At 51.5% G+C, this 26,407-nt stretch overlaps 1 protein-coding gene across 3 annotated transcripts in view; it reads right to left on the reverse strand.

Moving 5' to 3' along the window:
* Positions 1-1,355: 1,355 nt before the first annotated feature.
* The window catches only part of Usp36 (ubiquitin specific peptidase 36), a 37,142-nt gene continuing 12,090 nt past the window's right edge, over positions 1,356-26,407 (reverse strand). For 2 of the 3 annotated variants that reach the window (XM_077800768.1, XM_077800769.1), the window contains exons 5-21: positions 25,654-25,764; positions 24,945-25,047; positions 22,176-22,243; positions 21,659-21,729; positions 20,973-21,055; positions 19,947-20,058; positions 18,841-18,981; positions 17,927-18,027; positions 16,999-17,137; positions 10,004-10,669; positions 9,244-9,374; positions 6,957-7,535; positions 5,958-6,154; positions 4,773-4,874; positions 3,959-4,074; positions 3,498-3,644; positions 1,356-3,251 (exon numbers count right to left, since the gene is read on the reverse strand). In XM_077800768.1, coding sequence (XP_077656894.1) covers positions 3,513-3,644; positions 3,959-4,074; positions 4,773-4,874; positions 5,958-6,154; positions 6,957-7,535; positions 9,244-9,374; positions 10,004-10,669; positions 16,999-17,137; positions 17,927-18,027; positions 18,841-18,981; positions 19,947-20,058; positions 20,973-21,055; positions 21,659-21,729; positions 22,176-22,243; positions 24,945-25,047; positions 25,654-25,764 — 2,852 coding nt within the window. In that variant the 3' untranslated portion in view covers positions 1,356-3,251; positions 3,498-3,512. The remainder of the gene's footprint in view (positions 3,252-3,497; positions 3,645-3,958; positions 4,075-4,772; positions 4,875-5,957; positions 6,155-6,956; positions 7,536-9,243; positions 9,375-10,003; positions 10,670-16,998; positions 17,138-17,926; positions 18,028-18,840; positions 18,982-19,946; positions 20,059-20,972; positions 21,056-21,658; positions 21,730-22,175; positions 22,244-24,944; positions 25,048-25,653; positions 25,765-26,407) is intronic. The other variant, XM_077800770.1, reaches the window with a different exon arrangement.

The following is a 26,407-nucleotide window of genomic DNA, read 5'->3' on the forward strand; positions in this document are numbered from 1 at the left end:
CTCCAGGCTTCCTCTCCTCTCCTCCTTTGAGCTGTCTGACCCAACATTGAGGTGACTGGGGCCAAGTCCAGAACTGGGTTTGAGGGACATCTTCGTGGAGAGCGTGGAAAAGGCCCTGAAGAGGTGCGGGAGGTGAAGGCTGGTGACGGGGCTGCCAGGCAGCACTCACTGAACGGGAGCCCACAGGCTCCGCCCAGGCAGGTCAGCTCCTCTCCGGGTTCCCCAGGGCTGCTCCTGCCACTCTAGCCTCCTGGCCACTGGGCACCTCTGTATGACCCTGCCTGCTCCTCCCAGACCTGCCATGGCTGGCAGCAGGGCTCAGGACCAGTGCTGTCCAGGAGAACCTAGATGAAGTTCCCAGATGGCCACAACCCCAGTCCACACGGACACAAGTCTTACCACGCCTTCCAAGCTGTGGCCAGACACTGTTGGGTCAGAATGGGCTGCCAGCACAGCCCTGTGGCCACTCTGCCCTCCATCCTACCACATGCAAAGCAGGCAAGATTCCCACAGGATCTTCCTGCCCCGTTTTAGCCAATAGTGAGAAATGTCATTGGTCACTGAAATCCATTATTTCTCTCATCTTCCCCTAGAGATCCAAATATTAGTCAATGAAAAACCTAAAAAACAATAAAGCTGGGCATGGTGGCTCACGCCTGTAATCCCAGTGGCTCGGGAGGCTGAGGCAGGAGGATCTCAAGTTCAAAGCCAGCCTCAAAGTCGAAGTGCTGAGCAACTCAGTGAGAGCCTGTCTCTAAATAAAATACAAAATTGGGCTGAGGATGTAGCTCAGTGGTTGAGTGCCCTGAGTTCACTCCCCAGTTTACCCCCCACCCCCAAAAAAGAGGTCTAATATCTAGAGTATATAAAGAACTAAAAAAAAAAAAAAAAAAAAAGCAACAAATAGAATAAACTGCAGTTAACGGACTGCTTCAAATATCCTTGGTAGAGTACTCACTAAAAATCACCCACAGAACTGAGTGGACCACTCAGTCTCAAACCCTCCTGTTGTCATTCTGTCCTGGACAGGACCAGGCCGCGCTGCCAGATTGACTTGGAACTCCTAGGCTTAGGCAATCTCCCACCTCAACATCCCATTAGCAGGGACCTGGGGCTGTGGGGGACGCTGGCACCCCACCCTTGACTTGGGAATAGGAGTGGCAGACACGCGCCTTTGTAAAAGTCAAAGGAAAAAGACGTCCGAGAAGGCTGGGGCTGGCTCAGCGGCAGAGCACTGCCCAGCTCAAGCAAGACACTGGGTCCATCCTCAGCACCACCTAGAAATAAAACAAATAAAGGCCTTGTGTACATCTTCAAAAAAAAAGACACACAGAAAGGACTCACAACAGCACATTATTTATTGCACCAAGATCTTGGCAACATCTGGGGCTCCCCAGGCCACTGGAGAGGAAGTACAGAGGGCAGGGAGGCCTGTACACACATGGGTGTGGCCACACAGCCAGGACACAGCGGGAAGTAGCTCCTCACAATAGACAGGTGAATGGGGCAGTGAGGAACACTGGTGAGGGCCCACTGCACAGGGGCCGTCACCTGTACTCCCAAGCACAAAGGCAAGTTCTGTGCCGAGAGGCCACCATGGCAAGAACTGAGGTCACTAACATGTGCTTACACACCACGGGCACCCAGAATGGGGGGTGGGGGTGGTGGTGGCAGTTTCTGGGCCTCATTCTTCCTGGTCCCTGTTTGGCTGATGGTTTTCCGGGAAGGGAGGGGCTGGCTTCTGCCGGACAGCGATGAGCACCGTCAAAAGTCAGGTCAGGCACTCCACCACCTGGGAGAGGGAGGCAGCCCCTCCAGGACAAGGGTTTGCAGCGTGCAATCCAGCGGAGAAGGAAGAGACCCACTTGGAAGAGGGGAGAGCGAGAGGGGAGGTCAATTCTGTGCTAGAAGACAACTAAATTTAACTACAGAACATTACGAAACAAACACGGCTGGGGACGCAGTTCATACAGGAGAGAACGTCAGCGCCTCAAGAGCAAAAGCAAGCCCTGCCCTCCCCAGACAACAGGTCACAAAGCCATGGCCCACTTCCTGCTGGGATGGGGAGCAGCCAACAGATCAGCCCTGGTGCCATCTTCCCAACACCTTCTTTTAAAAGGAAATATGAAAACAGGAAAAGAAAACAAAAAGAATCTCCTCCCCATAAAGAAAAAGTAAGTCTTCTTTCTACACCAGGATCAAGTGAGGCCCCAAGTGTGGCAGCAGAGCAAAATAAGGGTGGCACAGGCCAAGGGCAGAGGTGGGCCCTCCTGGGGAGGCCAGCGCCCGTTTGTGAGCAACGCCTGGAAGGTGCCGTCCTCCTCAGAGAGCACCTCCGCGAGGAGACCCAGGCCCGTCCAACCACACGTCTGCAGACAGGGCTTGCACAGGGGAGGGGCGTGAACAGTACAATCAGCCAGACTCCACGGCGCTCCCAAGACTGAGCACACGAAGCCAGGGTTTGCGTATCAGGGAAACATACGGTACAGGAAGCCACAGGCCTGCTCGAATATAGATGCTCTATATTAAGTAATCAGCTCATGGAGACCTCATCCCCAAGATCACCACTTCTGCAGAGACCCACGGTCACTGCAGCTGAAGGACAGCTACAGCCAAACCATCAGGAGAGGCAGCAGCCTCGGAAGCAGATGCGTTCGCATTAATTTCAAGGGTTCCCACCCCAGCCTCTGCTCTCCACAGAGCTTGGAGTTCCTGTGAGGAGGAAATACTCCGGAAGGGCCAACCCCAGGCAGGAAAGGGAAAGGCAGCGATGTGGTCAGTGCAGGATCTTCCTCTCTGAGGCAGACAGTAAGGCGTACAGACACAGGGCGCAGCACGAGACAGCGCCACCTGCAGGGAACAAGGGGTGCTCGCCAGGAAGAGCCAAGGCACCCTGCCACCCTGAGCACAGGACAACTGGGCAACAGCCCCAGAGCTGGGGCAGACGGCTCTGCCCACCCAGACCCCACTGTCCATGACCACAAGGTCACTTGGCCTTTCTGGAGGCCCCATAGCGAGCTGTCGGTCTGCGTGACACCACATGCCAGGGCTTCGCGTGAGGGGCCTTTGGTGAATGTCTCCACAGGTTCTGAGCCGTAGAAGCCCAGGCCTCACGGGTCCCCTAAGACGGTGGGGACAGGAGTCCCTTGCCGTGGCAGGCTCACAGTGCAGCAGCCTAGAGGTGACAGGGAGGTGGAGTCTGCTGGAGGCCACTCTTCAGATCCAGACAGAGTTCCTAGGAAGTGATGGCCCTAGAGGGTATGGGACAGGCACATGTCCTGGTGAGGAGAGAGACCTGACACTCCCAGAACACCTCGAGTGAGTCCCGGCAGGGTAGGGGTACAGCCCTCTCGAGGGAGCTGGAAAATGTCACAGGGTCCTCTCCTATAAGGGACAGGCGCATGCACACCAGACAGACACACAGACACACCATACACGCCACAGCCGACCCACAGACACCACGCCCAGAACACGCACACACCACCCCCACAACGGACCTCGACAGCATGAGCTCAGCGGCGGTGGCTGAGGCTGGTGGCCTTGGCTGGATGAGTCACAGACCAAAAGTTCCGTCTACTCTGAAGCTTCTGGAAAGCATTGAAGTTTCTCTTCTTCTCTCTCTTGAGTTTTTTCATTTTCTTCTCCTACATCAAGAATCAGGCGTTACAATTCTCAGGAGGGCTGCCCTGAGCCCAGTCTCCTACGCGCGAGCACCGAGGGCTCACCGGCACAGGGGTGCCCCCACACAGTGAGTGACACCCTCTGCAGGAGGCCTGCCACCCAGCACTGAGAAGGTACCCCAGCAGCGTGGCCCACAGCACCAGAAACACCACCTGGAGCTGGCCGAGCTACTTTCTCCGAAGCTTCAAACTGCTATCAGAGTTCAGGACATCCCTGCCCTTGGCCCAAGCTGAGCAACACCATCCTACTGTGAGCCCACAGCCATGTCGTGTCCTACCTTTCCTCGATCAAACTCCTCATCCCAGTGGTCAAGCACGGTCTGGGTGCGGGCCAATCTGTTGTCCTCGATGGCATCCTGACTGATCGCGGACGGCTCCCCACTCCAGCTCAGAACTGCACAACACACCCGCCATCAGCACATGTGGGCTCCCAGACCCTGTGGGCCACTCTGACCCTGTGCGCCAGGGAAGCCTGTCTACCCCCACATGTTCAAAATGTGTGAGTGCCACCTCTTGGCAGAGACAGACATGAGAGGGAAAAGGGGGGGGCACAGTGACCAAGACGGTCAACATGGGAACAGCATCAGTGAGTCGGTGAGCCCTGAATTCTGCATCACCAATCATAGAGCTCACTTTTTTTTTCCTTTTTCTTTAGGGACCGAGCCTAGGGGCACTTCACTGTTGAGCTCCACTCCCAGTCCTTTGTAAAATTTTCATTTTGAGACAGGGTTTGGCTAAGTTGCCCATGCTGGCCCCATCTTGTGGTCTTCCTGCTTCCCCCTCCTGAGCAGCTGGGATGACAGGTGTGCACCACTGTGCCCACCTGTTTTTGTAAATCCACGCCCATGTTTGAGAAACAATGTCTCATGCTTGCTCTCAAAATCTGCCTTACAAATGAGGTTCCGAGCCCAGCCTGCATTCAGGGTCAGGAGCTTTCTCCCCAGCTGGGACCTTGACACTGCCCACCGTACCTAGAGCTGTGTGTGCGGCTGTCATGCCCACAGACCCCTGGAGCTGCTCTAGATTCCTCTAGGAACAGGGCCCATGCTTGCCCACCTGCAGAGGACAGTACCACGTCCTGTCTGGACATACCTTTGCTCCCGTAGGCCTTGTCAGAGGAGTATCTGAGCAACTCCTGGACCACATCGGGTTCTCGCTCTCTGTTCCAAGGTACAAGAGGAGCCTGTCCTGGCCCTACAGATAGGAGATGGGGGGACTGTCACACACCCCTCACTGCCAGCCACCTGCAGAATTCGTGAGGGGTAAGTGCTCACCCACACTGCAGTGCCCAAGTGCTGGTAAGTACTCTACTCAACAGAGAAGGCTGCTGTCCATGTCAATTCATGAAAATGACAAGGGCAGAAAATAAGAGAAGCCAGAAAGCACAGCCCTGCAGCCAGCAGGAGGGCACACCGTGAGTGGACCCTGCCTCGTGGCCAGAAACAGCCTGCTACAGTTTAGATCTTAGGGTTCCCCAGAGGCCCACGCCTGGAGGCTTGTCCTCAGGAAGGTGCTACTGGGAGGTGATAGAAGCTGTAATAAGCAGGGCCTAGGGGGAGGTTCTCAGGGCACAGTGGGACCCCAACTCCTTCCACTAGTTTTCCACGTCCCAAGGTGAGAGCCCTGCTCCGCCACATACTCCCAGCACTACATGCTGCAGACCTGGGGCTGGGCCCCCAGAGCTGTGAGCTAAAACACACCCCTTTTCTCCTAATTATCTCAGGCATTTGTGCTAGTGATGTAAAGTTAAAGACTTAACGCATGGGCCAGTGCTCAGCAAAGGCCTCACACAGGACAGGGAAGCACCCCCATCACTGTTGCCACCAGGGCTCCTCGAAGCTGCCTGTGTAGTGCCTAGATGTGGAGCATCCCCCAGAGGCTCATGCACTGAAGGCCTAGTCCCCAAAATGGCACCATCCAGAGGCTGGGCATGGGCTGTTGGGAAGTCATGGGGTCTCTGACCTCGTCAGTAATCAATCCATTGACATCAAAGTGGACCCTTGGGAGACGGGTTAAGGGGCTGGCAGGTGGGGTGTGGCGGCAGGAAGTAGGTCACTGGGGGGCACACACTAGTACTTATCCTGTCCCTGGCCCCTTCCCCTCTCTCTGCTTTCTGGCTGCACAAACTGAGCTGCCTTCCTAAACCACACCTTCCACCCCAGGCCTAGGACATGGAGCTGCCCACCATGGACGGAGACCTCCGAAACTGTGAGCAGCCTTCATCAGGTATTTTGGTCGCAGTGACAGAAAGCTGACTAATGTGCCCAGAGTGCTCACCCAGACGGTCCCCAGGAACCTGGCCATTCATACTCCACACGGGGACTGCAGAGACACTAGGCCTCAGCCTCTTGGGGCCCTCCGGATGATCGTTCTCTTCTTCCTCCCGCTGCGCCTCCCGCTTTCTTTTCCTCCTCTTCTTTTTCCTTGGAGACTCCATCCTGGATGCAGGCTCTCTAGGGTCAGGGGAGGAGCAGCTGCCGGGAGTCGGAGGCAGCAGTCAGAAGTTGAGAGCAACGCACAAAGACGGGCACCCCAGCACAACAGGACCCCTAGGGTGGCACATCGCTCACTCTGCACTGGCTTAGAGAAGTGGCTGGGTACATGGGGGCTGGGCGCCCACAGCCACACCAGCGTGACGCTAGTGCAGCTGGAACAAGCCCTACTAACTACACATGCAGGCTGCTGTGGCCCCAGAACACACAACCACCCTGCATCTTTGGACACCCTGCTCATGCAGTGATGGCCATGGCTTAGAAGCACCTGTCCTCTCTGTTGTCAGTCACTCAAGGGACTGAGGTCCACCAACAGCCTCAGAGACTACATTTTTAGGATTCCAGAAAAGCATATCTTTGTAGACTGCACCCACCTGGGAATGGATTATTTCACTTCTGATTTTTTTTTTTCCTGAAAAATTTTTTGGAGCTGTATGCGGAGAGAATGCCTTTATTTTATTTTTATGTGGTGCTGAGGATCAAGCCCAGTGCCTTACACATGCTAGGCAAGCGATCTGCCGCTGAGCTATAGCCCCAGGCCTGATTTTTTTTTTCCCTTTTTGGGCAGTAGGGATTGAACCCAGGGTGCTTAACCACTATGCCACATCCCAGCCCTTTTTATTTTTTGAGACAGGGCCTTGCTAAGTTGCCCAGGTTGTCCTTGAACTTAGGTTCCTCCCGTCTCAGCCTTCTGAGTTGCTGGATAATGGCATGTGCCACAACACCCAGCGTGCTTCTGATTTCTTGATGGATAGACCGGGGCGTGTCTCTGACCTGTGCTCACCTGGGCCAAGGTGGGTCCTGGAGTAGCCCGACTCTCCCGAATCCCTCCACTCCTCTCCTCCTCCGCTTCCTGCTACTCAGGTGGTGGGCTTCTAGGACGTTTGCCTGTGGCCGTGTGCCCTCTTCCTCCTGTGGATCAGCTGCAAGCTCTGCCTGGTGCTTCTTCCTGCTCTTGGGGCTCCAGGGCTGCCCCCGAGTCTGACCCTCCTGAGGGGCTATGGCGGCCGTGTCCTCTGGACACTTCCTCTTCTTCCTTTTCCTCTTCCTGCGGGGCGCCACAGCTTCTCCCCTGAGGCACTGGGGCTGACGTGCCACTGAGCCTAGTTTCTGGGGCTCTCCTGTGAGCAGCTTCTTCTTCTTCCTAGAGGGGCTCTGAGGGGCCTTGCTGGCCTCCAGTGACGGCTGGTGTGAAAGGGACGTGACGTCCCCATTGACCTGAGGCAGGGCAGTCCAGGAAGAGGAACGGCTCTGTGGCTCTGAAGTCCCTGGGGACTGGGGGCTACTACTGGTCAGTGATGTAGAGGGAGGGCTAACAGGCGGCTTTGGATGGCTGGATGATCGGGGGATAGGTGACACAGCCCTGTGGGGACAGAGGATGATAAAGAAGGTCATTCTGAAAAACCCAGCAGAGCTCTTCCTCCTGCCCACCTTCATCCCCTTTTCCTGTAATTCTCAGACACACAAGAATCACCCGAATGTGAAGACAGGCTGACAATAAAATCCAGAATCTCTTCAGATCAGAGTTAGTGAGAACTGTACGTCACACTTCCTTGAGAGTACGAGGTCACAGTTTTGTTTTTTTTTTTTAACTCTATTGTTTCTGCTTGTTGATTCCGACCTGCTGAGCAACAGTTCAGGAGAGTCCCATCTGCATGCACGTCTCAGCCCCAGAGCAAGGCAGACCCTGAGGACAGCAGCCTTCTCAGGAGGGCAGGCGCGGGCCGCACACCGCAGCTATTTTCCTCTGACTCTGGGCCAGTAACTCAGGACCACGACTTGTAAAGCTGAGCTGTCCTGCAAGGTGTGCAAGGGGCTCCAGACCCATAGCGCTCATCTGGCCAGAGCAGCAAGGCTGCCAACCTCAAAGGATGACTGCACTCAGTAGGACTCTCGTCACTGTCACCGTCACCTCAACCAGGGCAGACCACAGCACCAGAGCAGCTGTACACCTGGACCCCAAGGCTGGGCCACCCCAGGTGTTCTCTGGAGTGTTTTTTGTTCTTTTTTTGGTGAGGTGGAGTGAGTAATCAGGGATTGAACTCAGGGGCACTCCACCACCGAGCCACGTCCCCAGCCCTATTTTGTTTTTTACTTAGAGACAGGGTCTCACTGAGTTGCTTAGGCCTCTCTTTTGCTGTGGCTGGCTTTGAACTCGGCATCCTCTCAAGCAGCTGGGATTACAGGCGTGCGCCACCATTCCCGGCTCCCCTGGAGTGTTTTCATAAAGGTTATGTGACAAAGAAACCAAGAGAAAATACCCAACAGATGTCTGGATATTTGCAGACTACCAAGTACAAAACTACAAGGCTAGGGTCAGGGGTGCACACCGAGTGGGGACGGTCCCAGGTTGCCTCTAGGGTAAGGTAGGTGGAGTCACGCAGGAGAGTCCAAGAGGCCATGTCCCTCACCCGTGCCCTCTCGCACGCCTTCCCGGCTGCCCAGGGGTTCCGGTCCCCATTAGCCTCCACTGTTGTCGGGGAGACACTGCTCTGCCCTGGGCACTCTCGAGGGTGGCGAGCTCCTGTGAGGGCAGCCCACTGGGAGGGGCAGGAGGACTGGGAAGCCTATCCACAGGTATGAAAAGCCCCAAGGCAGAATCAAGCCTCCCTACTCCAGAAGCCACACCCAGCCAATGGCCAGGAGCCCCTGGGGACCCTCTGAGGGTTGAGGCGGCAGGGCACACTGCTGGGAAAACAAGATGCGACCCTGGCTGGCAAAACGGATGGCCCTGAAGGCCTCCAGGCCTCTGAGTTCACTCACAGCCTTTCTCTTCCCAGTGAAGCTCTGACCTGGGGCTGGCCAGGGGCTTCAGGACAGGGAAGCCCTCGGCACACCCAGCACCACACACGAGTGGCAGACAGACGAAGACTGTGACAAAAACAGCAAGCCAGGACACAGAGACCCTCTGCCATCGACCAAGCGGGGTCTGCTGCCGAATGGAAAGGGAGCAGGCAGGAGGGGACCCCATCCTGGACCCTCATGGCTCCTCACCTGCCACGCACCCTCACCATAGGAGAGAACCAATGGAACCCGACAAATGCCTGGATCGGGCCCCCGCCCGAGCTTACCTGGTTCTACTGACAGCCCAGGTGGAGGCAACGACGGGGTGAGCAGCTTCCATGGGGGAGGTGAGGTCGGAGAATGGTGAGGGGGGAGGTGAGTGGAGGTCATTGCCGGTCGCCCTCCGCAGGGTGCTGGCCTGCAGTTATTGACATAAATAAAAACTTGGTGGTCTAAAAAAGGTTTCCGTGAGTGAAGAGGGAAAACAAAACAAAACAAAACAACAAACAAACAAACAAAAAAAAACAAGAAACAAAAACAGAAAAACAGGGCCCAGACAGGATAAGGGGGCGGGAAGAGAAAACAGGGGAAGGGGGAGGAGGGATGGTAGGAGAAGAACCAGAAGAGTGTTGTTGGTTAGAAATAAAAAGGAAGAAGGAAGGAACTTTAACAAAACCTCAGCACGACACAGCACGGGGTCGCGCCCCAGCCCCAGAGGCACCCCACCCCACCTGCACAATGCCCCCAGGCTCACGCTGCCCCAGTGCCCCTGCCACCACACGTGGCCGGGTGAGCCTGGCTCTCGCCCTGGGGCCCACTTGAGCTACTCCACCTGCAGCAGCGATGGAAGCCCACCCTGGGCCCAGCCCCAGGAGGACTGGATGATGGACTCCCTCAACCCCCGCCCCCCAGAAGGCCCTTCTGCAACCTGCAAATCACCAGGGACGCCCAAAAGGCACTCGGTACCTCTGGAATGAGGAAGGCCACTGCCTTCAACATCTCCCACTGCCCCGCTATGGCCAGCTGGCCTGAGACCCCTGTGCCCACCTTCCTGGCAGACAGGGCCAGCCTCTTGGCTGGTGGTGGAGACATGAGGTTCGCAGGCTCAGTGGTGGCGCTGCCCAGGGCGGGGGACTTCAGCTTCACCACTGCAGGATCGGCTTCACTTGGTGGTGCTCTGGAGGGACCGGAAGGACAGTCTGTTTCCTGAGAAGCACAGATGCGGACGGCCGTGCCCCCGCGGTCCTGTGGAGCCTTGGCAGGCTCACTGCTGGCAGAGTGCTCCGGGCTAGAGCTGCTAGAAGCCCCCTTCTCAAGGTCCGTGCTCCCGTCCTCCTCCTTCAGCCCATGCCCATTTGCAGTGGCGCTGGCCAGGAGCTTCGGTGAGGTAGAGGGGACAGTGTCTCGGCTGGCCCAGGAGCCCTGCCGATGGCTACCAGATTCGCTGGTACCAGGGGAGCCCTGAGGAGTCCGCAGGGACGGGGAGAAGTGCTGTGGGGGAGTTGGCTTCTTCACCTTCTTCCCAGGCTCCTCCAGAAGGGTGGGGGTGTGGGGGGGTGTTTGGGAGAGTCTGGGGGAAGGTGACCCCAAGGGCAGCTTTGCAGGAACACATCCATTCTGTGACTTCAGGGCCGGCACAGAGCTGTTCCTGGAAACAGGCACGCCGATCTCCTCGGGGACCTGCAGCTTCCTCACCAGCACAGGGTCTGGTCGCTGAGGGAGAGCAAGGGGAGAGCAGTCAGGGCCTCTGCGGGCGCTGGCCAGGCCCCGCCTCGAGGACAGAGCAGCAGTCAGCAGCAGGCACGAGGCAAAGGCTGGAACGGGCGTGTGGTAAAGTGCTACTGTCCTGACCGGTTTTAGTATTCATGACCATCTTCACAGCAAAGCAGAATGTTGTCACCAAGTGAGAAAAAGTACAAAGAAAAAAGGTCCCAAAGAGCCAACACTAACAGCCACTTCTGAGTGGTCTGGTGCACAGGTGTGTCCCCCTTTTGTCTCAAGGCCACACCTGAAGCCTCTCCCCAGGTTCTGCTCAGTGATGGCTAGCGTACAGCCTGTGCTGTCTCCTGCTGCGGGGACAGCACACTAGTAGATGAGTCCTTCCTACATTCACTGCAAGTGGATGAAAATACTCTTAACTCTGTGTTTAATGCTTCATCTGGACCCTTCCCTGCTTGACCCCAAAGCTCCAGAAGGCCTCTCTCCAATCTGCACTGCTGTGGGCTTGCGCCACTTTACCCTCGTACCCATGGAGGCGAAATGCAGGGAGGTGCCATCATCTGAAGGAGCTTTTATGTTATAAATGTTAACCTTCTGGGGCTGGGGCTGTAGCTCAGTGGTAGAGTGCTTGCCTGGCATGTGTGAGGCACTGGGTTCAACTCTTAGCACCACATATAAATAAATAAATAAAGGTCCATCAACAACTTAAAAAAATGTTAATTTTTAATTGTATCCATTGAAAAGAAAAATTTTATGTTGGGAATCGAACCCAGATCATTACAACATATGTGTACCACGCACTACGGCTGACTATGCCCCCAGCTCCTTGTTTGCTGAGAGCCACAGCCGAGTCTGTATGGCCCCTGGCATTTTGCCAACAGTATTGATTGACAAGCAAGGCGTTAATATCCGCCTCTGCCGCTACTTTTGAGTTCTAGCGCTAATTTTGAGTTCTCGCGCTATTTTTAGTTCTCACGGGGATTCCCCGGGAGTTCCCATTGGTTGTCGAAGTGCAGGAGGAGGTTTTTCCCGGATAGTTATTTCCGGCTGGGGGTTGCTGGAGGAGCCTCGTGGCTTTTCGGGAGGATTCCCCAGGAGCGTGTGTGAGGTTTTTTCTTGCAGTAGAAAAAATAAAATTTGTTCCTGCTTTAGTGGCTCGTGATTTGTGCCCAGCCAGACTGCGGCATTTGGCGGCCCGGACGGGGAACGTCTGAAGCTTCGGGGTAAGTGAAATTGCTTACCCCTAAGGGAAGGCAAGAGAATGGGTGACCATTTTAAAAAACAATATGTTCTTGCTTTGATTTGTTTTGGTTTTGTTTCAAGCTGCCTATCCCTAGAATTTTCTCAGGCAGACTGGGAAAAATGGTTGGCTCAAGGTTTGAATTTGTTCGCCTCTGAGGAAGACAAATTGTTAGAGAAAGGAGGCACCCCAGTAAGACCAAGAACAGCTAGGGCATATGTTGATACAATACAAAAATGTAGCCCATGGCTTTTTACAGACGAGTTATTAAGTCTATCAATGGGACCATCATGGTATCCTGTAGAAGGATTTTTCTTCAACAAGAAAGAGATGGCTAGTTCTGTTTACTACATTTGTCTAAGATCTTGTTTTTTACAGACATCTGATTAATTACCAAGCTAAAGTGTTAAAATATCAACCACTAAATATAAAATCAAGTACTCTTTACTTATTAAGTTCCATAAGGTAATATATTTAAACATTATGTGGGTTTTCATAAATTGGTAAATGGGAAAAAAAAGGTTTAATATTGCTTTGGTCTGTGTCTTTGCTAAAACAATACTAAGAGTTAAGATTCTATCATGTGTAATTTATATACAGAGAGTATAAGAAGTTTCAGTTGGGTTTCAATTACAGTATAATAGTACCTTAGAAAACATGAAAATATTTCATCTTATTAAAGTGGAGTAATTTGTCTAAATCAGAAATTTTATAAGGGTTGTTTTAGAATGTGAATTTATAAAAAGGGTTAATGGTTAAAAAAGAGATAAAAAGATTCAAGATGTGGAAATATATTTTAATATAAAAGGTTAAAGGAAAAAGAAATGTTTCTAGATGAGATAATCTCTGTGTGGTAAAGTAAAAAGTTGTAAAATGCCATTTAAAAAGATTTTGAGGAAACTAGACTTACTTTAAAAGCTTAAGAAAGGAAGAAAGAAGAAAAAAGGTATTTGTACATGGCAGATTGAGACAAAGCTTCTTAATGGAGTAAAAAAAAGAGCCTTTGGTTGAAGGGCAGCCATGTAAACTAACATTTAGCGATTTAAACAGAATATAAGCCTCATTTAAAAGAGTAAAGCTGTAGGTGGTGAAAAAGTACATTTAAAAGTACAGTATACATGATAAATGAAAGGCTTTAAAAGGTTAAATTGAAGGTGGTCGAGATACCTTCTTGGCGGAAAAAAAGATTGCTTTGCTCATCAAACTATTAAAACGTACTTATTAAAGCAAAAAGAGGGAATTGGAAAGGGGTATATATCCCCCAAAGATAAACTTAAAATAACCCTTTTTACTCTAAACTTTCTAAATTTGGATTCATCAGGACTTAGTGCTGCGGAAAGACATATGTATCCGAAAAATGTACATAAACCTAAGGTACTTTGGAAAGATATTCTAACAGGACAATGGAAAGGTCCCGACCCAGTTATTGTCTGGAGTCGGGGTTCCGTTTGTGTGTTCCCACAGGGAGAACAGCAGCCGATTTGGATTCCAGAGAGGTTAACCAAAACAATTTCTACAGAAAAAGAAGATGATTTGACTGAAATCCATAACAGCTGATATCCAGAGCTCCAGCTTGGCTATTCTTACATCTGCGACAGTGATTAACCACGGTGCCTTTTTTCAATATCTATTTTATTATTGCATTTTTCCCACATCATAAAGTTCTATTTTATTTTTTGAGCTCATACAAACCTAGGTTAATGTTTTTCTGATCAGTTTTGTTTTTTGACTGTGTTTTATTTTTTGACTGTGGAGTTTTTAAACATTGCAATGGAGATTTCACCTAGGTAAAGCTACAAGGCCTTTATTATTGTCTTATATGTTGTATGTTATGTGCGCACACTTCTGTTTTGTGTTGTATGTCTGTATGTGTGTATGTCCATATATCTTATATGAGGAGCGCTCATGAATAAATGGATCCGAATTTTTTTTTATTCACGTGATTTTAATGGTTTAATTTAGATTGGGTAAACAGCTGTTGAAAATTGTTTTAATATGTAAACAAATAAGGAGGTTAACAGATCTGTTTGTTTGCTTTCACCTTTCCTTCTCATTATATTTAATAATTCTGTTCAGGATAATGTAAATTGTTCAAAAAATTGTTTTCTTAATGCCTGTTGGAATGTTACATAATTTTTTTTCCTAGCATCATTGCCAGAATTCCTATCTTCATCCCAGTGCCGGTGAAGACAAAGATAAAACCAAACTACAGCTTCTTCGGTAGCTATCAACAAACTGTATAAACTGATGCATCAGTGAATAATAACTCAACAAGTAATGCTCAATCAAGGAGTAGATTTACTTTGGGAGGAAATGGACATATTGACAGATTCCTCTACTTTGAACTGCTTGCACAACTTGCCTGGACTATGTATCACTTGTATGCATTGTGAACTATCTGTTGGTGCAGCGAATTGTGGTAATGCTGGCATCTTTGCTGATGGTGTCACTGGTGGTACAATTTTTCAAAGGAGCCCTCAATTGGCTTGGTGTCATGGCATTTTTCATCCTCCTCCCTTCTACTAGTGATGGTCTAAAATTTGGGGGCCAACAGAGGTGAGGCAAAGAACCTCACCCCCCCACTGGTGCAAAGGCCTATCCACAAGTATGGCTGTATGCTGGACCGGTAGTCAGTGACGGGTATGATCCGATTGCAGTGGTACCAACCTAAGACAGGAGGCTGACGCCTAGAGGTCAGTTCATCCGATGACGGGTAAGGACCATATGTTGAATTGGACTACCTAACAGGCACGGTCCCTAAGCCACATTACTTGTTGTTTAATTAAACAGAAGGGGGGAGATGCTGAGAGCCACAGCCGAGTCTGTATGGCCCCTGGCATTTTGCCAACAGTATTGATTGACAAGCAAGGCGTTAATATCCGCCTCTGCCGCTACTTTTGAGTTCTAGCGCTAATTTTGAGTTCTCGCGCTATTTTTAGTTCTCACGGGGATTCCCCGGGAGTTCCCATTGGTTGTCGAAGTGCAGGAGGAGGTTTTTCCCGGATAGTTATTTCCGGCTGGGGGTTGCTGGAGGAGCCTCGTGGCTTTTCGGGAGGATTCCCCAGGAGCGTGTGTGAGGTTTTTTCTTGCAGTAGAAAAAATAAAATTTGTTCCTGCTTTAGTGGCTCGTGATTTGTGCCCAGCCAGACTGCGGCACTTGTTCTACAATGTTTTAGTTTCTTTGTTTATTTTTAAAATTTTATGTATTGGGCTGGGGTCACACATAGCTCAGGGGTAGAGCCCTTGCCTAGCATGCATGAGGCACTGGGTTTGGATTCTCGGCACCACATATAATAAATAAACTGCATTCAGTTTTAGTTCAGCCAATTTATACTTTTTCTAAATTCTCTCTCGATTTTAAGCTTAGAATGTCTTCCTTTTTCTAGAGGTTTAATTAGAATGCACTTTTATTTTCTTTTGAGATTTTTGGCCTAGGTTTTATTTTTTTTGTTTTTAGTGCTGGGGATTGAACCCAGGGGTACTCCCCAGCCCTTGTTACCCTTATATTTTTTGATACAGGATCTTGTTAAGTTGCCAAGGCTGGCCTTGAGCTTACAATCCTCCTGCCTCAGCCTCCCACGTACCTGGAATTACAGGCATGGGCTACCATGCCCAGCTGCCCATATTTTATAATAGTCTATGCTTTGCTGTTTTCTAACAGGAATAAGTCTTTCTATTGCACTGCTACTGAAATGTTCTAGAATACTAGAACTCGCACAATCCTGTTTAAAGCAAAACAACATTTATGCAAGCAACTGCAGCATATGTGGAAAACTCCGTGTAATGAAAACACTAATGGTTAAGTGCAACAGCTTTGCAGATGTGCCCGCACAGGATCCCGGGTGCCTGTAGCCACCCTCAGGTACAACTCCTCCGCCTGTGGCCCTCCTGACCCTGAGAGCTGTTGCCGATTCTGCAGTTAGATCATGCACTTCAATTCCTACACCAATTCCAATGAGCCTCATTTCCACTTCTCTTTTCTTGGATGCGGAGGGAAAGATAGCTGTCCACATGTAACTACCCCACTGCAGGCTGGAAAATCACTGCTGCCTGCCTGGTGTGGGCTTAGCTCTGGCCAGAAGGAAGAAGTCACTTGGTGACAGTTGCCAGGGCCATTGACTCTAAATGGAAACGGCTAATCACCTTGCCAGGAAAACTGAGTTCTCAACTGCTTCAATAGAAAACTTCAAGTACCCACAAAGATGGCTTCCAGGGACTCCCTGACGGCCGGCATCTTGCCACAGGGCTTCACTGTGCTTTCCTTAGGCTGTGCAGACCCAAGTGCTTCCCTATTGCTAAACCACCCGGGCAAACTGCAGACACAACGTCCTTTCACCCTCCACGTGTCCAGCTGCTGGTGAAGGAGGATGATCCCTACAGAGCCCCAGGATGGTTATCAGAATCAGGACAGTCGCCTGGCACACACTGTGCACTCAGTGCTGGACTTCAGCTTGGGCTATCAGTGAGCATGTCTGGACAACAGCAGGCCCAGAGAGCAGGACTGATGCCCCTGGGCATCAGAGAAGAGCTGCTGGCTCAGCCTCTCATGGTCCTCTCTTTCCTCTACCCAACGTCCGTCAGCTGATGGCCGGTTGAGAAAACAAAGCTGACAGATACAAAACCACTACCTGAACTCCTCCACTCAGCTAAGGTTCCCCCATGAGAAGACTGGACATCTGTGATGCATGAGACAGGAGCTCCAAGAGCCACCCATCACCCCATCATCTTTTTTTTGTTGTTGTTCCAAGGATTGAACCTAGAAGCACTTAACCACTTGAGCCACATCCTCAGCCCCTCCTTTTTTTTTTAAACGTTTTTTTAGTTGCAGGTGAACACAAAGCCTTTATTTTTATTTATTTATTTTTATGTGGTGCTGAGAATCGAACTCAGAGCCTCACCCGTGTTCAGTGAGCTCTCTACCACTGAGCTACAACCTCAGCCCCATCCTGAGCCCTTTCTGAGATAGGGCCTCACTAAGTTGCTGAGGCTGGCTTTGAACTTAGATCCTCCTGCCTCCACCTCCCTAGCTACTGGGATTGCAGGAGTGCACCACTGCTCCCAACCCACCCCATCATCTCAGTACCTTTGCCATTGATGGGGAGGTAGCTACGCCGTTGCCCATGTTCTTCTTGGTATGATCTAGAACCACACTTGGGCGGCTGGGAAGAGTAGAGCCTGCCTTAGAGATGGGGCTCTCGGGACTTTTCTTAGAGCATGGAATTCTGCAGAGGAAGGAAACAAGAAACTTGTACTGAAGTCCAAAGTTACTACAAAATGGATAGCAAGGGAGAATTGGGGTAACTTGAAGTTGAGGTTATGTTTCTTTTTCAGGAAGGGTGAGCAAAGGTAAAAATGAATGAATGAATGAATGAATGAATGAATAAATAAATAAATAAATAAATACCCCAAACCCCCGAGGGAACCTAACAGGTCTCTTGAACTCACTCTGCCCTTAACCAACAAGAGGCCAGACAGAGCCTCAGACGAGGCTATGTGGGAGGGCCAGGGCCAAGTCTGGGCAAAAGTCTTCCAAATTAGAGGCTCAAGCACCATAAGGCAAAAGACCCCTCATATGTGCATCCAAACCTCAGCAGGGTGGACAGAGCAGCAAAAACACCTCAGTCACCACACCCTTCAATCTCTAGGTCAGGGAGCAGGCCAGGAACAGGCCCCACCACCAGTGGCCTTCCACGCCCATAGGATGGCGTCCTCACAGGAAGGTGCGCCGCCCAGCTGCCACAGGGCAACCAATCATTTGGGGTATCATCACAAGACAATAGATAGCTGTCCAGGGAGCTTCCAGGCAGCATCCACAGAGGGCAGAGAGAATCCCGTCCTGCCTCCCCAGGCTCTGGCTCTACTCCACAACCAGAGGAGCTCACTGAGGTCCCTCCTAGGGGACCAGAAGCATGGCACCTGACTCAGGGACAGTATCTGTCCAACCAAGTTCCCTCCTACTCAATCCCCAATTTCTTCCACACAGGAAAAGTGGGGAGAATAGGGCTCCTCACCGCAGGTAGAAGAGCAGGTAGGCCTGCTGGTTGAGAACCACCTTGATGTTGCTGGAATGGACCAAGGAGTCGTTCATCTGGTACCACTGTCCATTGCTCGCCTGTGCAGCACGGGGTTGTAGGAAACAAAACAATCATTTCAACAAAACAACATGAGGCATCTTACGGGTACCCCGCTGCTGACTAACCAGTAGCCATTCCTCACTACATGTGTACCACCTGGAGGCTGGGGGACATGGCTCAGACCTGCCTGGCACACGTGAGGCCCCAGGTTCGATTCTCAACACCCCCCCCCACACACACACACAATGTAATGTCTGTACCCTCCAAATGGGACCCCAAATTGTGCTGAGTTCCAGTTACTTCCTAATGTCCCTCCTAAAGGGGACTTGGCAGATCTAAGCACCACAGCATCTCCCTAAACTTCTCCAGGTCTAAGGAGACAGGCAGCCAGTTCTCCAGCACCAGGATGTCCCACTGGCCCCAGAACACTACAGCTTCTATTGGAACTGTTTTGGTTTATTTTTTATTTTTGGTACCAGGGATTGAACACAGGGGCACTTAACCACGAGCCATATCCCCAGCCCTTTTTATGTATTTATTTTAAATTTTGACATAGGGTCTTGCTAAGTTGTTGAGGCTGCCTTGAACCTGTGATGCTCCGGCCTCAGCCTTCCAAGCTGCTGGGATTACAGGCATGTGCCACCGTGCCTGGCTGGAACCATTTTTAAAAACATCTTTCCATTCCATGCACAGAGGCCACAAGGACCTGAACACAACTGTGAAACATCACCACTTTCCAGAATAAATGTGCAGAGGCCAAGTGTGACTGACATAGGCAAGGCCAGATGGCCCCCAGAAGGCAGCGCCAGCCCAGCAACCAGGGAACCTGGGCAGAGTGTAGTAGCACCCACCTTCACGTAGCAGTAGTAGTGCCCGGCATGGCAGCTGTAACCTGAGTGGACCAAGACGGCGTAGAGTCCATACATGACAGGATCGCCATTACTCTGGGACATATATGGGCGGATGTTGAGGAATTCCGGATAGCCTACATCCTGTTTGAAAATTCAAGAAGAAGCAGATCATCTTTATCCCTGAATCAATTTGCCTTTTCTATGCACAACCACATGAAATGCACCACTTGGCTTTCTTTAACAATCTGGGGCCCCACCCCACACACATACTGGTCAATGATCAATGACAAAGGTCAAGCAGCCAAGGTGTGAGCCCTGTTCAACCCACCTAGGGGAAATGATCTGATTGTGCCGTTTAATGAATTACAATTGTTCTCTTCTTTGTCACACATCTAAGCTAGCTCTCACACTACCTGCCCCCACCTATAAAATGAGAAGAGTAACTGGTTCCCTTCCCCTCTCCTCTACAGGAGCATGGCCAAGGGAAGAACAGGAGCGTGTACTGGGGTCTAGGTCTTCAAAAACAAAGATGCTGAATGGATTCAGCCACCTGCTCTGGTAAGTTATGTTTCTAATAGATTGGGTCAGAACAACACTTATGCCAACATTAAAAAAAAAAAAAATCCCCCCAAGAATATTTACATATTTTAAATTACATGAGCTTTACAAGCAACTTGAGAACTCTAGAAAAAATGTTTTAAAAAATTATCTTTCCATAGACAAATGCCTTGCCCCAAACCACAGAGCCAGGCTCTAGCTAAGAACACAGACATCTTTCAGTAAATGCCATTGTGCAAAAAGTAGGTCTTTGCTCCACATGTCACAAAAAGCCACAGCATGCAACCACGCCTGTTTTAGACATGAGACAGAACACAGCAGACCACAGCCACAGTCCTGTGTTCACCAGACTTGCTCTTCAGGAAGCCTGACCTTCCCCACTAACAGCACCTGAGGACAAGCAGCAGCTATGGGGAGGGGTTGGTAAGATGGCAGCTCTTGACCTGGGCTGCGTGCGACAGTGACCTCAGGTTTTGATGAAACACAGGTCCCCGGGCCCTGGGGTAAAGAGCAGCCCAGCTGCAGAATGGAGTGCAGTGAGCACGCACCTTGGTGATCTTCCCCCCACTGGAGTTGGCAAAGCGCTTGAGGGAAAGGGTGAGCACGTTGGAAGTCCTGTGGATGGTGAAGCGCTTGCTGGCGGGGACCTTCTTCTTGCATCTATGGAGATGGTGAGTGAAAAGGTGTCAGTTCACACTCTGAAGAACACCCTGTTTGCACTATGTGAATACAAGAACGACGGACTGTAAGGGAGTCTTCTTAAGTGGGATTTATGCCTTCTACACTCCAAACACCAAAACCAACTTGCCCTAAGTAAAGGAAAGCTACTGCAGGGCAGCCAAGGCTGGAGGAAAGATGACGATGCCAAAGCAAAGATTCCCTTACCAACCAGGAGGCCAAACAGATGCACAAGAAAGAACAACTTCGGCGCAACACAGGGAAGAACAAAGTAAAGCAAATGTGGCCAAAAGAAAATAGGTGAGCAGGAAATTACTGCAAGCAAAGCCAGAAGACAGGTGAAAGAAGGAGAGGAAATGGACACAGGTCACCAGCTCCCAGAGCCAAGGGCAGCAGAGCTGGAGAGGAATAAACTGGGCATAGAACAAAAAATTTGAAAAGCAGAATTAAGGAAATATTCTTTAGCAATCACAGCTCTAAAATAACCTACACATAAAGACATGTACCCAACAAGACTGTACAACACCAGAAGACCAGGCAGAGCCCTATGTGTGGAGCATGCCTCTTCTAAGGCTAGCAGGTGGTTCTCGGCCACACACTATCAGTGAGGCCTCGAGCCAGTCCCTTCCCTTCCCTGTGCCTCAGTTTGCCCATCCTGGGCAGTGGGGATAACAGCGGTCCCTACTTCACAAATCAGTACATGTGCAGATACAGGGCGCAAGCCACTCTAGAACCAGGGCCATGCCTTTGTGTTACCGCAAAATTGTTCATGAGACAGCAGGCTACTTAAGAAACACAAGCAGGGGTCACTCCACGAGAGGACAACATGTGCCGGGTCAGCACTTGTCTACACCTTCTGGACAGCCAGGCTTTTCCAGGGGCAGAGGGAAACTTACTTAGCACACATATAGGCATTGTCTCCACTCAGGACATCTGGCTTCACAAAAAGTTCCAGAGCACGCACAATATTTGCAGCTTGCTGAGAAGGAGAAAAACAGGGACTCAATCAACAGCAGGAAAAAGGCTGACTCAAGAAATGCTGGATTTGGTCTCTTCCAGAAAAGGCTGAGGCAGCAAATCACAAAACTTAATTTTGCATAGAACTGATGCACTGACTGCCCACTCCTGAGATGGGAAAGTCCACCACAAAGGAGCAGAGAGCCAGGCTGTGCCCTTTCTCTGGTGGTGACAGTGACATCTACGACAGATGTGCCACGTGAATCAGTCCCTTTCAACCAGAATGCAGTGGGATCGGTTCAGACAACTGCAGTGAAGGGAGAGCCCAAGGCCTCGCAATAGCAAGCCCAGCAAACTGAAGGGCCCCAGGCATGCCCTGAAGTCTTCAGGTCATGTGGGGTGACTACGCTGGCACGCTGCTGCTGGGCACCCAAGGCTCAGTTCACCACTTTTTTTTTTTTTCAAATGAAAAGAATACACACAGGAGAAAATGGACAGACATGCAGATGCGCTGCACTCGTGGCAGCCAGGGTTCTTTCCTTGCTCTCTCGCTCGTCTGCTCTGGCGCCTGCCCCGCACTGCGCTCCCTCTCCTGATGCACACGTGAGCACAGAGCCTCCCGTACCCGGATCTCCAGCGCGATGTCCAAGTAGGGGTCATAGGTGTCCGAGACGCTCTTGCACACGGCACACTTCACTGCAACAGATCAAGGAAGCGGTGGGTAGCCCACGTGGGGACCCAGGCTCCAACACCCAGGAGGGGGCTGAGGGCTACAACTAACTCTCCACTGGCTTTTGCGAAGAGGATCGCCATGCCAGCCCCTTGAGAGTCAGAGTTGTGAGAGCTCCCTCTCACCAGCGGTGCTGCAATGCCAGCCCCACTCCTGTGGGCCTGCCCTGACGCCAACAGGCCAGCCTGGTGAGCCCTCTCAGGAGGAGGACAACAGCTCAAGCCGAGGACCTAAAATAGCACCAGCACTCTGTGTGCATGCTCCAAACTTTTTCGCTTAGAAGTGAGCAGTGGACCTAGCAGGTGACCAGGGCTTCAGAGCCCCGTGACTGCATGCCTGGAGGCTCAAGGTTCCTGAGTCACGCTCCAACCCAATAAGGCATCAGGCTGGGTGGAGAAACATCCCCACTTACCTCGTGACCTGAGGTACCCTCCAAATATCTGATGCACCAGGGTAGTAGCCTGTGTCTGACGATCCAATCTGCAAAGGAGGCCACATGCCCTTGAGCGCTTCATGACACACAGAGCTGTACTCACACTCAGCCCCACGGGACCCAAGAGGCTCTCCCCAGTCAATGCCCTAATCTGTGTCTGAGCTCCCAGCAGTGCCCTGGCTTCCCACAGAGCTCCCTGAATCAGTAGGCAACCCTGCTGCCTGCTCCTCAGGAAACCACAAGCTCAGAAATGCTCTGCATCCTCACCATCTCGCCGCTTCTTTTCAGTCTCAATAAGATAAGGAGGATCCAAACATGGGATGGGGCTGGAGGCCAAGCCTCCCACACCCTCCCCTGGGCAGTGGAGCGATGGAATGGGCAGGAGCAAAGCCCTTCCATACACTTCTTAGCTGAGGACAGCAGAGACAGGCCATCCTGCATTCTAATCCCCCAGCACTGCTTCCTCAGCAGAGCCTGGGCACTGAACACCCACTCCTGCCAGCAAAGGCAAGACTATGCACAGCACCCCACATTGGATCTCTGCTCTTGGCTCCTCGCCCACCCTCTGCATCTGGCTATGAAACTATCCTCCTCCACTACCAAAGGGCTCTGCAGCACCAATCTCACAGCTTTGGAACCTTCTATAGAAGACTGGGGTACCTGCTCCCCTGACTAGTGCCCCCTTCCAGGCCCCTGGCTCCCTCCAGACTGCTCATGGGCATCTCACCCTGAGCCAGGTGCAGAGGGTGCTGCCTCCAGGGCTCCCTTCACACTGTGTCTGCAGTTTTCGCTGCAGCTTTGCCAACTCCTACAGAGCATGAGTTCCATGCCAGGCCTTCACTGACCTAATGCTTCCCAGACTCTGGGAGCTCCAAAATATTTGAGGGACCAGATTTTTGCATTGTTAGAAAAAGTTAGAAAATGTAAAGTCAACTGCTACTACCTACTAGCACCACGATTCATCAAAAGAAGGTATGTTTTAACCAAAAACCAGCAAGGACACGACCTCAGAGCACATGCAAACTTGTGGATGGCTCTATGCTGGACAGTCATGGGGAAGGCGTCAGGAAGTTCCGAGGCATCCCATGAATACGTTCTGACCACAGTGCAAGTCACACCCAAATCATCCATGCCACCAAACCCAAAAGGGCCTTCCACCTGCACGTTAAACAGAACACTGGGCTTTCTCTCCCCTACCTCTCTCTAGACCAGTGGAAGTGAGCACCACATCCCACCTGGCACCTGATCTGCCTCCCTTCGTCCAGTGCTGGCCAATGGTTCAAACCACATACCTGGACTCTCTCCTGGCCACATGAACCCAAACTACCCCTTCCCCCAGCCCACACCCCCAGCCTCTCCCATACACAGATCCTGGCTGAGTGGTCAGGCCTGGGCCCGGCATCAGCTCCTGTCTTGCGCTTGCCAAGTGACTACTCTGTGCCGGCCACTACTCCAGACCCCACAGCCCTTTCACCTGCTCTGCAGGCTCTCACCCAGGCCCAGTCACACACCTCTCGACTTCAGCCAAATGAGTTCTAGGGTCACTTCTCCAGAGGAGGTGGCAGGGTGGCTCCCCATCATAAGGAGTGATCCAGTCCCTGGAGACCACATTTCCCACAGGGTGATGTAATGCTGGCTGGCTGACTTGTCTTCCAACCACACTGGGAGCTCCTCAGACTCAGGATCTCATTGGTACCTTCTAAATTCCCAGCACCTGCTACTAGTTTGGCACTCAAAGGTATTAAGCAAATAACTAGTGCTTGAATTAGATTCCATGAAAGGAGTAGACCCTATCTGTGTGGAGGGAAGGGCTCAAGTCCCTCCAGCAGGGAGGGAAGAGCCCATGAGCAAACCCTCAGATAGTGAACCAGAATACAAGAATCTCACAAAAGATTACTATTTATAAATCAGACTCTCATCCACTGAAACCAGTGGTTTCCCCATTTTAACCACTGCTACAACTCAACTAACCCTTCTAAAGAACAGTCTAGATGTTTCCTACATTGTTTAAGTAAGTATTTTCAGAATATTCAGTTCTCTTTGGAGCCTGGTCTCAGGACCAGTGAACTCAGGGAGCACACAAAAGCACCTCCAACCAGTCGCGGTGGTGCATGCCTGTAATCTCAGGGGCTTAGGAGACCAAGGCGGGCTAAACTGTAAGTTCAAAGCCAGCTTCAGCAACTTAGTGAGGCACTCAGTGAGACCCCATCTCAAGGGCCGGGGGTGTGGCTCAGTGGTTAAGCACCCCTGGGTTCAATCCTTACACCCCTCCACAAAAAAAAGCACTTCCAGATGGTGACCAGAACCCTCAGGACACATAAGAGGAAGCAGTCACTTGCTACAAAGGTGAAGATGCAGCGAACACAGTGTCAAACACTGAACACCAGAGCCCTACCCCCTTCCAAGTTCACCCATGAACTGCCACTGTCTGCATCCAAGAAACAAAGTGACTTTAGAAAGACCAGAACTTCCCCAGGAGACCTGAGAAAGCACTTCCCCTCCCCTGAGCTCCAGGACGGCACTGCTATGGCCTCGCCCTGCCACCTGATCCTGCCACTGTCAGGGGCAAGGGTGCTGGGGTGACAGTCTCGCCCTGGCAGCCCCCTGCTTGGGCTCTGGAAGTCCGGTATCCCACACGAACTCTGCCGTCCACAGAGGAAGGTCGGGAGGTGGAGGGCTGCTCCCTCCCCAGGCAGTGCCACGGAGCCGGAGCCGCAGCCCCAGGAGAAGTGGGAGTGGAGGACCTACTTGGCACAGCCGTTCAAGCAGGCCTTCTGCATGGCGTCGATGGTGTAGCGGAGAAACTCATGCGCATCCTCTTGGTTCCCAAAGCGGAAGTGCCGGGCGATCTCTGAATGAGAAGACAATGGGTAGGAAGAGCTGTCAGCCCCACTGCCAATCACCAGGCGCCTCAGGGGAAATGTGCAGCTCTCTCCTTAGTGAGACTGAGGGCTTAAACCCTGCTCCTTAGCAGGAAGCAGACGCCACTCAGATGTAAGAGCCGCCAATAAACCAGCTTCCCAAGGCAGCCCAGAACACGAATGAATCCAAACCCTGCTTCAGTGCCACAACCTACACAGGTTCAAACTGCCACTGTGGGTCCATCTTTCCTGCCAAGTGAATGGGAAATCTGATTCCCACAGCATGCGCTCCTCTGACGCCCAGAAAGACTTGGCATGTCCCCACCTGCCCCCCTCCCCTGCTCGCCTGCCAATACTAAACACACACACAAGCAGTCCCTCTGCCTGGCCCGACCCATCCTCACCAGGAGGACTTCTCCACCCACCTGACCCAGCCCCTCTCAAAGCCCACCCTTTGGTCCTCACTGCTAAATGCAGTATCTTTAACATGCAAGGATTCCGAAGACCCCATGCGTGACTTTCTCGGCCGTCCAGCGGCTCACAGTGCCGACCAGAGCTAGTGTTTTGCAGGCATTTCACCATGGGTCCACCCTTACTTTTCAGATCACGGATGAAGGAGACGGGCTTGATGGCGTTGCCACTGTTGGCGAAGGCCTGGACAATGTGGTTCTGCATGACGCACAGCATGCAGAAGCTTCCGTGGTGACCTGCCACATGGAAGAAGCAATGTTAGGACAAGAGCTTTCTCAAGAACTTAGAATGATACCTCCAAATGAGGCCTCCCCAGACCTGTGAAGGTCGTCGGCTGGGTGGCAGAGATCCCAGGGCTATGGACTCGGGATCAGAAGGAAAATGCTCCCTTTGCTGGAGAGTGCTGGGGGGTGGCCATGACTCGCCCACAGCGGTAGCTCTACACACTGCACACCAGCACTGCAGGTAGTCACTGGTCATGCCGCACCATTATCATTTATACAAAGGATAAGCTCAACTTTCAACAGGAAGCTCAGAAAAATATCTCCTTTAGTTTCTAAGTTATGTCATTTGGCCAACATTCTTAAGTATTTTAAGGCTTTCTGATGGTTCTTCAGTTTGCACCTCAAATGCAGGTACCTCGGCTCTTCTGTGTGCAGTAAATACCTCACTGCCATTCATCAGTGCTGAAAACTGAGGCTCAAAACAGCAAATATTTTTGGTCTTGTAAACTATGCCATGTCCACCACAACGGTGCCCTTCTGCCACTGTAATGCAAAAGCAGCCACACACAATATGACAGGTATGCAAGTGCTCAACAAAACCTGACTACAAACCAGGTCAGGCCCACATCCACCTGCTGACCCCTGCTGGATGTAA

Source organism: Urocitellus parryii, chromosome 7, assembly GCF_045843805.1.
Source record: "Urocitellus parryii isolate mUroPar1 chromosome 7, mUroPar1.hap1, whole genome shotgun sequence".
NCBI classification, from domain to species: Eukaryota; Metazoa; Chordata; class Mammalia; order Rodentia; family Sciuridae; genus Urocitellus; species Urocitellus parryii.